The 12,448-nt window shown below is 48.2% G+C and overlaps 1 protein-coding gene across 1 annotated transcript; it reads left to right on the forward strand.

Annotated features, from left to right (window-relative positions):
* The first annotated feature begins 278 nt into the window (after positions 1–278).
* On the forward strand, positions 279–1,949 carry LOC119458874 (endothelin-converting enzyme 1-like). Its single transcript, XM_037720736.1, has one exon. The coding sequence runs from the start codon at positions 279–281 to the stop codon at positions 1,947–1,949; it is 1,671 nt and encodes a 556-aa protein (XP_037576664.1).
* Positions 1,950–12,448: the final 10,499 nt, after the last annotated feature.

Consider the following 12,448-nt stretch of genomic DNA (forward strand, 5'->3'; position numbering starts at 1 on the left):
AAAAGTGTAATAAGGCAATCTGATACAAACACCAGTGTAATATCATGCTTATAAGGCTCCGATCCACTGAGTGCTTTCGTCCTCGCTGGTCTCTTGGCAAAATATGCGCTAAAAATACAAAAGAAGCGGATGCCCGACAATCTAGGGCAAACAGCCTTCGTTAACAACAATGAAAATCGTGTTATGTTTGTTGCAGCAGAAAAAACGAAGCGGTGCCCCCGGCCTTGTCGTCAACCTCGGAGCGCACCGCTGCAAAAAACCACCATTGTGCACTCCTGATGGCCAGCTGCGGATTCCTCGCTCTCCTCAGCTTCCTGGTTATCTTCCTTTCGCGCTGGCATCAGCGCACTGAGAGCCACTCCGCGCTCTGCGACACGGAAGACTGCCGTGCCCACGCATCACTGCTTACTAAGCATCTTAACTGGACGCTGGACCCCTGCGAGGACTTTCAAGCGTTCGTTTGCTCGGCGGTGCGCTCATCCTCCGACCACGGCGAGATCTTTAAGACGGTCATGGACAGACTGCGGCTTTCATGGCTCCAGAGACTGCAGGATATTCTAGTTGGTGGTTCGCTAAAGATTCCTGTCGGGAGGAAGGCGCTCGCTATGTACAGCAGGTGCCGGGACAAGTACCCGTCGGACAAGCCTGATTCGCCTCTTTTCCTCAATTTTATCAGGCAGCAAGGATGGAATTGGCCCAGACCGCCGGGACAATTTGAACCGCCACTACAATTCGCCATCAAGCTTGCCTATGTGTGGCAAACGCCGTTTTGGATGTCTGTAAGTGTGCTGGAGGTCGCGGGTCAATCTTCGTCAGCTACGAGGCTGAGGGTCCAAATCCGGCCGAGCATGCTTGTTCCCGTACTGCTCCACCACCACCAGATCGCCAGACCCGTTTACGATACGTACTGGGATCTGTATCTTTCCCACATGTATCCGGACAACACTACGAGACCCAACATCAGCAAAACTGCTGTCGACGAGATCCGCGACCTTGAGGAGCAAATACTCCGCACCTTGAACTCGTTGGTCAACTACGCGTCGCCAAAGCCGACGGTGTTCTCCTTCGGCAATATATCGGCCTACGTTCCGAACGCCTCCGCTCTGCAATGGCTTCGATGTTTCCAGCATTCCATCATCCTCAGCCGACAGCTAAGCTCCGATGATGAAATCGTCGTCAGCAATGTCCGCCTGCTCCTGATGGTCAGCAGTTTTCTCGAAAAGTACGATGTTGGGAAGCTGAACATGCATCTGACGTGGCTTCTCGTGCAGTACTACGGTCCCGTGGCGGATTATCGCATGCTCGTCGACCACTACGGCAGTACGCAGAAGGCGGCGGCTTACTTGCCCGTGTTCTGCGGCCATCAGGTCGAAGCATCCTACAAGATTCTTCTTGCTGCGCTCGACCTGGTCTTCCGGTTCAATGCGCGGGACATCAACACCATCAACGACGGCTTCGACGACTTGGTTTCAACAGCTGTCCAAAAGGTCAACGCTTCAGACTGGATTGACGATGAGAGCAAGGCGCAATTAACCGAGAAGATCTTCGATGTGAAGAAGTCACTGTGGCCCCCCGACGCTTTCGTGAACGCTGACTTGCTCGAGCAGCTCTACGGTAGGTTCGCCGAAAATGCTACGAGTTTCGCGGCCCTATGGATGACCACGAGAATGGCTGCGAACATAATAATGATGCGAAGTCAATATAAGGAGGTGAGGAACCTGCCTTGGAACAGTCTGCCTGCCTACCTTAACTACGATTACGCCTCGAACACCATGGAACTGGCAACTGCCACCATAGCAGCACCGCTGTACTATCCGAAGGGGTCGAAAGCAATGCTGTACGGTGGTCTCCTGTTCCTCATGGTGACCCACTTGGTTCGTGCATTCGACAATGAAGGCGTGCACGTGGACGCCCAATGGATCCAAGGTCGGCAGCATCATGTCCAATGAGAGCCTGTTCGAATATCACCGTAGGGATCGATGCCTCGACGATGGTGTAGAGCACAGCCTCTTCCCGGAAGTGTCTGCTTTTGAGATTGCCTACACCGCCATGAAGCAGTCTCACGTTCGAGACGGTAGCGCGCCCCTGGGGCTTAGCGCTGACCTGTCGGAAGACAAGGTCTTCTTCATGACGCTGTGTTATATTTCGTGCGGCATATCAAGTAGAAAGAGCTCCCATAATTTCGACTGTAACAAGGTGGCGAGGAATTCCAGAGCTTTCGCTAAAGCTTTCCAGTGCCCTACAGTTTCCAAGATGAACCCCGTGAAGAAATGCAACTTTTTTGGTGGATAAAGACGTGAATTGTCGCAGATGTGAAAGATACGAGTGGCTACATAATGTGTGGACAAAAATATCTTGTTTTGGATATAATTGAGTTCAACTTATTCGTAATTATTGACAGATTTTCGTGAACTTTTTTGTGATTCTATCTTTCTGGAATTTGAACTTGCGCTTATTGCATTAGTTGATCCATTCTTCTGGTAATGCCTGTAAAGCACGCAGACGACGCCGAGGGCTCTAATGACAGGATTCTTCAACGTTTATTCACCTATGCATTTCGTTCTGAACGCTGTGTACGTTGCAAATGGCCAGTGCCGTTGGACAAGTCTAATTGAATTACTGAACTTTACTAAATCAGCACTGCATCCACCGAGACATTGCGGAACGACACGCACGTTATTCTGGTTTTCGCTTCCAAGTAACCTAACGTGAAATTTCACGTTTGCCGACAGCATCGACGCCAGGAAACATCGTTTCCTTTTAGCAGTGCGCAAAGGAAATATTTTAGGGAATAGACATGAAGCTCCTCTATCGCAAGCTTGCGTGTTGAGAAATAGGGTATCTATCGCAAATTATCCGCTGCTCCAGTTGCCTTAATATTCATGTTCTCCGCGCAGTATCATTTCAGGAGCTGCTGTGAATTATATGTCATTTCTAACTGAATGTTCGCCTCGCTGCGATTGCGACCGGTAAAACCATTCGGCGTGTACAAGACCTGTCACAGTGACGTGTGCGTGATTCGGACAGGCTTATCTACTCTCCCTTCGCGTCTTATTGAAGTGAATTGTTTTTCGCAGTTTATCGTACTTGTTCTTGTTCCTTCCTTGTCTGTTCAACGTTCCATTTGATTATTCGTCAAATGTTGAGGCGACTGCACAAGTGCTTGAAGTACTCTGCACTTTCTGTAATGCATGAACACCCAATACAACCGTCCTTTTTCTGAATATTGCTTTGCTCTGCTTTTGAACAGTAAGAACTTAAGAAAGTGGACGAAAGGACGGACGTCGCCATAATTTTACTGGTGAGCGCACTGCATGCGTTAAGCGCACGTTATTTCTGGCCCACAAACGGCAAGTTGTGAGACGTGTCTGTAATACAACAGTATTTTGGAGCTGTACAGCAAACATGAAGGCGTGCGAAGAATATGGAAAGAAGCAATGGCCCCAGCGCTAACGTTTGCAAATACCACTTTGCACTTGAAATCAGAAATTCTGTCGGGTGTCAATGTTTAGATATCTAAAGAGCGGCGGGCCGATTGGCTTTGAGGACCCATTGTAAACCGTAATGACACGGGGTTGATGACATGGGGTAGCGTGACATCTTATGAAGTCGGAAAAGCGAAGTAAAAATTTTTTCACGAGAAATTCATTGATGTGGATAAAGGAAAATCCGGCAGAACCAATCTCGCCATGAATGTCCACGGTAATGCGATTAACGTTCAAGCAGAATTTCTTTCAATTACTGGATACGACCACCGTTAAGCCGTCCTGAAATAATTTTCATCTCTGATCCAGAACAATTTTTCCCGTTCATTGGCACAGGTTTCATACACCACAGGTAATATTTGTGAAAACATTACTTGAGCCACTATATAGGTAAATTCACTATGTGCTTCCTAATACGCATGGAAATGCCCCGGAAATCAGGTACGATGACATTTTTCCAAACCATGCGAAACTACTACCTTACGACATCTTAAAAATAGACACCAAATCGGGCAACCTTAAAGACAAAGGTCGGTCGACTGTAGGACAAAATATACCAATGCCAGTTTTTTCTTCGCACTGTGATGCATCTGTCGCAATGATGTTTGTTGCTGGAGTGCTTCGATGGTCTTGTAATATGCCGTTTATAATGAAGAAATGAAGCGAATTACATCCCGGGCTGAGCGATCATCATCACGAGGAGAAGGCACGAGACCGGCGTTCGAACACCACCTCTCCCTGCTCTCCCTGTGTATTGTTCCGAGCTACCGCCTGTTTGTTGGACTCGCCCAATAAACCCCTTTACATTTGGTGGATCGTGCTGGGTACGCCCATCCCCGGCACATCCACCAAATGTAAAGGGGTTTATTGGGCGAGTCCACAAACAGGTGATGAGACTGCCCATGGACTTCTCTCTCCTTTGCTTTCGCGACATATATATATATATATATATATATATATTATATATATATTATATATATATATACGTCTTCTCTAAGCTGTCCTATCGACTTTCTACCTCTATCACGTGACCAACTTCCCACACATCACTCACATACACTTTTATCCACTTTGACAATCATAATACTACAGCATTAAGAAATGTTTGTCGCTGATGAGCGGCACGTAACCATTGGGACATAACCAGTGAGCAAAGTTGAGGTGAAAGAAGTTAGACGCAGACAAAGCTAACGCGCTCTGGTTGAAGCTCGTAAAGAAAGCTAATCGCAATAATACTGACTCAAATGCTTTAAGAGCATTCACGGTAGCATAATGCATATCAATGTATCAGGTGGGGCTGGGGTTCATGTGGCAATGTTACACCGTAAAGATTTTGTGCCATTGGCACTGTATGCGCCCATTTCCGAAACCAAGAATGCTTTTGTGTGTGCATCTTCCGCCACAGCGATGTTCGGAAAAGGACTCCCTGACACACGCTTGGTCGTTCCAACCTAAGTGTTCGGAAAGGGCCTCTTCCCCATGATATGTGCTTAGCAGTTTACATGAGAAGTTACAGACGTGGGTCTGATTTATGCCTTTGATTTCTTTGGTAACTCTGTTTCATTATTCTCCTACAAGTAAGTAAAAACGGTATGCTCGATAAGTCAGCCAACCGGCGCGCCCCTAAGAAACAGTGAAACTTGTAACGGGGCTGGTTACATGTACCTACCTTAGAAATCAAAGAATGCCCGGCTTTGGGGTCCGAATGCTGAACAAGGGATCAGTAAACTCCTTTATCCATTTGGCTACGAAGGACGAAGTTTGAATCACCAGTCAAAGAAGGGTATCAATTATTGCTTCACACACCTTTTTAATAGAAAGTGTAGAAAAGTTGATTGAAGTTTGATTAAGAATTATTTCTTTCTTCAATCCGGCACAAAAAATATTAAATTGCACCTCGGGAGAAAATATAGAAGCATAACTCGCTAGCCAATCTTTGCAAAACTTGACAAAAAACTCATACATGCTCAATTCATACTCATCTCAATATGTATTGCTGGTAAAACAGCAACTCTCTCTTTAAAGGACAATATGGTTGTCGTGATTAATACTGGTACATCTGGACACAACGTCTGCAAAATGTATTCCTAGATCTTCGCCACCGATGAGTGCCGCGAGGCGATCAACGTGCCATGAAATTGCACCACCACCACGCATGCATTCAAGTTGCCGAGGAGTCGCTCATTAAGTTGTTGTTCGCCCTTTTCATTCCATGTTTCGTTTATTAAAGTGATAGAAGACGTCTCCAAAACGGCTCTGCCACAATTCCCTCAAAATCTCCCTGTGTTGCCTAGAGCGTACTAAACGAAGTACTGTAAATGAATTATATGTAAGTTAAAGTTTATTCGCTGGCATATTCATACCTGCAGCTTCGTGACAACATATTGTTTGCGTGTAACCGCGAAATGTAGCCCAGATAGCCGCATATACTTCTTGTAATATATGTTACGTTTTGTTGCTCCTTGGCCCCTCTATGTTTGTGGTTGATATAGGCATCCCTAAAATATCATATATGCAGTAAAAACACCGAAGTTCTGAAGCCAACCTTCCAATAACATAACACACTTTATTTTTGTAAACTTGAGTCGGCCAGTTTATTCTTGAGGCCGTCTTGCGTGAGCGCTTCTATTGAGCTTGGCATTATTGGCCTACTAACTCCTATTTGCTGTGCCTCCAAGCTGCAGCCAGCATTTTCCCACTGGCACTGCATATTTGGGTTTCAGCATGACTGGGAATTACCTACAGCATGAGTGTATAGCCTTATTTTCAGGTATGAAGCTTTATTTTTCATTGACAGCTGAAAGAGCTCGCCTTCTCTGATTCATCAGGAAATTGCGGTCATACGACGGGACTCCCGTGCCAAACGTCTCAGAGCTCAGGCTTGCACAACTGAATGTGGTATTTCTATGCGCATGTCCATGGTATAATGGGCAGTGCATGGGGCCACTGGGCTGAGGAATTTGGGTTCAAAAGCAAGCGGTGGAGCATGTTTCGTTTACTGGAGTCAAGCGATAGTGGGCAGCTAGCAGCCCATCAAAGTGGGATTAGTAGGCTAAGAATGTCAATCGCTTCGTTGAAAAGAGCATGTTTTGCGCCTTCTAACGAACGTTTTCGTACATCCGCGCAACATCCCACGGTTTGTCATTTCATGGCAGTGACGCTTTATGTCATGAAAACGTCAAGAGACTGTCAACCACACTGCGTCTTAGGAAGACAAATTGATAGTTTTGGGAGAATTTCCGAATGGCACCCGTCTCGTCAAGCCATCAGGGCCAGTTATTCGGGATAATAAGCCTTAACCGTCAGCATCGCAAAATTAGCTTGTGGTTCATCCCCTAATAGAGAAGCTGCAGTAATGAGTGCGTAGTTCTTTAACGCTATAAAAACCGTTCCCACTTGGCATACTGTCAATAACAAAAAAGGCATTCATTGCAGGACCGATGTCATTAGTTGTAGGGATTCCAGTATAACGTAGATGTACGGAGGTATTTATTTTACCAACAATATATGATCTGCACACTGAAGGCGTGTTTACCTAACCGAATAATGTGAGGGAGATTTTAACGGGCAGTAATTACGAGTTGTGCATACATATTTGCAGAAAGTTGTCCCCGCATAATTCGTAATTCTTCGTTTATTCCATGTGCTGATGGCGTCAAGATTTTTAAAGAAATTCATACTGTTGATGACTGTCGCATCCTGCAGTCTAGTCCTTTTTTTTTCTTTCCTAAATGGAATTTTTTTCTTTTCCTTGAATGCTGCTAAGACCAAAGTAATGACTCACACGCAAAACAGCAAGCGTTTATTTTTATTTTTCTGTAGATAATGTACCCTTGTGTAAGGTGTGTGAGATCAATGATCTCGGTGTTTATTTTGATACCACTTTGCACTTTTTGCTCACACTAGACGTCTTGGGATGCGGGATATGCGCTCTCTTGGCTTTGTTTTCAGACTAGCGATGGAATTCAATTCTCCTACACCGTTCCGCAAGTTCTACACAACAATCTGGCTTCGTCAACTCGAATACGCGTTCGTCGTCTGGAATGGCATTTCTAGATCCATTCCAGACGACTTTATAGGTCGGGCCCAGAAAAAGTTCCTAAGCCAATTTCATGAGCACTTTGCTGCACACGGGCACTAGACCTTGTTCTAGCACTCTTGGATTATTGTCAGTGCCCTTATTTCGCTGCTGACCTAATTGCGCTGACCTTAATTGTGTTTCGTTTCAAACTACTTCACGGTATCCTCGCCTGCCCCGAACTCCTCAGTTGTATCATGTTTCGCATGTCGCGCTAGATCACCAGGGAACATAGACATTTCCATTCTCCTGCCTGTCATCACCAGCACTCAATGGTCCACAGAATACCGAGTCTTTATAATACTTATTTCCGTGATCTCGATATTTTCATCACCTGCTGTTGTCATTTTCCGAGCTTTGCGTTGTTCTGTGATAGTTCCCCACATTGTTCGGCTACCGTTCTTCTTCTTTTTCTTTCGTATTCATCTTGCGCCTTGTTGTATGTACACTCTTCTTTTTCAAAAGTGTTCGTTTTATTGAGTGTTTTTCTTTATTTATATTCCACTGCAGTTTTTCGTTTTTGTTTTTGTGTTTATGTATGCGTGCACCCACACCCACACTCAGACGTGATGGCTGTTCATCTGCACGGTTATATAATTTGATTATTATAAATATTATTATAAGGCTAATCCTTTTTCCTCTTTCTCTTCCAGCAACCCAGTTCTGGCCGATGCTTTGTGGTGGGTACGCGCCACGGTTGGAAGTCAGCTGCATCAGCACCGGCTCGTGCCAGCACGCGACACGGTAGCCGAAGAGAACCCCGTTTCAGGAAGCAGGAAACGTTTCGCCAAGAAGGATTGAGAGGTATGGACGCGAGACATGTTCACTTCTTGCCTTCTTATGCAAAAGCGTCTCGAGCTCTAAGAATCAACGACTATAAACGTTAGAATGATGGCAGTCATTCAGAACCCATACCTTAACTAAGTTGCTGGAAGCATCTCTGACATCACTCGCAGAAATAGAATGATTCTTGCACGTAGAAAGTAGAGGCTGAGTGCCCAAAGTCGTGAAACGAAGGCAATGAAAAGCTTGTTGGCAATTCTATTTTCGGCTCTGTCTCGTCTTTGGCAGACGATGTTCTCGGTCATATAAGCCGGCAGCTAGACTGGGATAAAAAAACGTGCTGTTTCACGTCGAGCATTTTGTGGGACCATTTTAAATTCCTTGGCTTCATTTCTGACCGCGAATTTGCAAATTCTACCGTTCTCTCCTCCATAGTGGCTCGTCCCTTATATTTTATCTGTACAGGCCTTCCGGTCTCGGAGTAAGACGATATTAGTATTCGATCACATATCACATCAGAATTTATTTTACGTTATAATGAATCACTGATCCACATCACGCAGATGAAGGTTTTTATAAGAAAAAACATTATTTGCAGGCGAGCAGTATAGGTTGATGGTAGTGCATGAATAATAATGCAATTTGGTCGGCTAGTTTTTTAAACGTCGTGGCCCAAACTGCTTTCCCTAATGTGTTTAACATCACGAGGGACTGACATTTGCTCTTACGAACGCTTCGAGCATTAGAAAATTTTTGTGAATTCGGGCCCTGACCTTGCGAGGACCTTGCCAGTGTAGACAGACCTTTGTTCCTTTTTACCTTCCCTGCCGTTTTTTGGAAGCTGGGCTTGTTCTACACAAGCCACTTTTTCCTTAAAAAATTTACCCGCGGGCACAAGCCCTTTGGTCAGTTGCCGTTAGTTTCGTCAGCGCAAGTTGCCGCGAACTATGTATAACCGAGCTGCTAAAGTAAACTTTCCTACCATCATTGATAAATTTAGCACATGGTGGGCTTACGGCATGTCCCTCATCATTTACAATATGAAGCCACCAGTGTCTTTGACGTTAATTCCTTTTTCGCATCGTACTCGTAGCCCCTTCATGTTGTAGCGCCCACCGACGCCGTAGCGCGGAGCGCTTTGTTCGGCGCTCTCAGCCGGTGCCTTGGCGCCGGCTATCAAAGAAAGGGAAAAATAAAGAAGCGCAGCGCGTGCTCGAGGCGCAAGCTCGGCGCGCGCAGTGTCGTTCCAAAAGCCAGCGACGCTGGTCGTCGCAGCCCCGTCGCTCGGCTCTCCGCCTTTGCCCTTCTGATTAGGAACGACGGCACGGCTCGTACAGCCGCCGTCACGTCCCTCCTACATTGGTGACCCGGGAGAACGCGCGTTCCACCGAGCGACACGCTGCCATGGCCACCTGGCCGGAACCACAGTTTGACCCGCCACTGCCGCCGTTCTCGTCCCGCTGCGTCGGCGTCTGGTTCGCGCAATTCGAGGCTGCTCTGGAGCTAAATACCATCTGGCTCCAGGAGTTCAAGTACGAGGTGCTATTTCACGCCCTGCCACTTAATCTGAAGCTCCGCCTCGGCGTTCCATCGCCTGGCCCGCGCCCCTACGACGAGCTGCGGCAGTCCATCCTGGACTTCTACGGTGCTGTCTACCACCCTCTTCCAGAGGTAGACCGCGCGGTGCGCGAGTCATCTCTGCCAGCAGCCCTCACCGCCAGCACCAGACGCGTCTGCTCCTGCGCCCGTTAGCCACCATCAGGCAAGCCTTCCTCCCTCGACTTGCCCCGATACCGTCTCGGCGACCACCCGATGCGCTACCGCACAGTCCCCGGCCTCCGGCTCTCTCCAGGGGTCTCTTTCGTGCGAGTACGCGCACAATGTTGTCGCCGAGGGTATCGTCACGACCATGACACCGGCCACGTCATCGCCTTTCTCGCCCCCAACGATGGCAGGCGACAGTGGAGACGTCACCGACCCAACGCCGGCTACCGTGCCGCACGCCATTGGGTCTGTCTCCAATGCCATCGCTCCTGCAACAACGACGCCCGACCCGTCCACGCGGTCCGCTGAGCCGGTCTCCGTGGCGGCGTGCGAGCTCGGCACCGCGCCGATTCCACTGCCTCCGACTCTGCCGGCTAACGCCACCGCGGACATTGGTCACGACCTTCTGCGACCCCCACCAATGTCCGGGTCACCAATGTAGGAGGGACGTGACGGCGGCTGTACGAGCCGTGCCGTCGTCCCTGATCAGAAGGGTGAAGGCGGCGAGCCGAGCGACGGGGCTGCGACGACCAGCGTGGCTGGCTTTTGGAACGATACTGTGCGCGCCGAGCTTGCGCCTCGAGAACGCGCTGCGCTTCTTTATTTTTCACTTTCTTTGATAGCCGGCGCCAAGGCACCGGCTGAGAGCGCCGAACAAAGCGCTCCGCGCTACGGCGTTGGTGGGCGCTACAATGTATTCTGGTAGTGATATCGTATCAAGCTGCCTCCTCGATCGGGGCCGATTTAACCTGAACTTGCATGCCACTTTACTTCCCTCCCATCAGCTATGGGACAGCCTTACGTTGCTCCCACTTCGCATCACTTTCTTCACGCAAAAATGTGTTTATATGCATAGTGGCAGCGTTTTATGTTGATGTGCAGCATGATGAGTTTTTTAAGCAACCCGCACAACAGTAATGGCACCAGTTACACTGCCTTGGAACCTTGGCGTTAAACAAGCGACAGCGTAAATTCAGTGCCATCCTCTTGACCTACTGCACGTAGTGTAACTTCTGCGATGGCTCAGCGTTGGCGGTACTCTGATTTCCTCGTGGGAGAATGGGATTTTTCGAGATTCTGACGTTTATTTGATGGTTCGGGAGAATGTTTCTCAACCATAGACCAAATTAAACTTAACATTTACATTTTACAGAGAAGCTGTTAAGGGCTCAGTCTTCGATGGTTGCGTCCGGATGTGGGAAAAAACTCTCATTGGCCGTATGCTGTATGTATTCTAGGTGGTGTTGTGTATGTGCGAGGGAAAGCGCGTGAGGGACGCGCGCTTTCACAGGGAGCGAACGCACGGCGGAGAAACGCGACTTCTTCCGTCGCGCGAAAGGCCGTGGGGGGACGGGAGGGAGGGAGAGGAGGCGACGTTTAGCTGCGGCACCAAATGCGTATCTTGCGACCGGGCGCAAGAGGAAGTGGCGACTCAATCTCCCACGCGAAAGGAGGACAGCGGAAGGCAGCGCGGGAGGGAGGGTTTGCGGCTACTGCTCTGCGAGCAACTTGTACATTGCGCGGCTACGGGTGGTCGCGCGCACCGTATCTTGAAAGCGATCTGCAACACCGCTCCTACCTTTGTATGCGCTGTGCTTTCGCCGCTCAGTTTCCGTTGAAGCGATAGACCGCATGAACTTTCGCTCGGTGCTGCTGGCGCGCTTACTCACCCCAACGTTTTGACAGCGCTTGTGTGCAGCGACACAAACAACGCGCAGAACTGTTGTCGACGGCGGCGGCGTTTTGCCCGCGTTCGCACCAAACGCGCGAGGCGTTGGTGACGTGTTTATGAAAAGCGTGCCAACTTCTGCCGTACACCCTATGGCGGTGTACCCTGGCGACCATAGGGCCATGGTCCCTGTGGTCACTAAATAAATGAAAACCACCGGATCATATATATTTCTCGATCTCTAATAGTTAAAATAACCAATTACACCATCACATCTTAGTAGTCATAATTGGAAATACATAATTCGCACCATAGTACAGCTTCGCTGGTCTTCCATCTCCTCCCTAGTGGAAGGGCTGACAGTTTTTTACTTATACGCCTATTGTAACGTATTTACAAATAAGAGATAGAAGGAATGGGTGTGCGCATTTATCTCAAAACGAAGCCACTTTCCCGGCTGATGTCGCACTGAAAGAAGACCGATTAACTGTGTTCGCAGGTCTCCCCGTTCGAAGCAGGCAGCTGGACAAGTTCGGGACCCACGTCACAAAACAAAGGTACCAGGTAGCAGTTGATGTACCACGGCACCCCAATGCATGGCTTCCGAAATGAGAAAACCTGCAGTCATTGTCAACTTATTGGAATAAGCTAGAGCCATTCCATTCGGTA

This window comes from Dermacentor silvarum, chromosome 7, assembly GCF_013339745.2.
Source record: "Dermacentor silvarum isolate Dsil-2018 chromosome 7, BIME_Dsil_1.4, whole genome shotgun sequence".
Lineage (NCBI taxonomy): Eukaryota > Metazoa > Arthropoda > Arachnida > Ixodida > Ixodidae > Dermacentor > Dermacentor silvarum.

Coding starts and splice junctions, on each gene's coding strand:
- LOC119458874 (XM_037720736.1), top strand. CDS start 279: ATGGCCAGCTGCGGATTCCTCGCTCTCCTCAGCTTCCTGGTTATCTTC.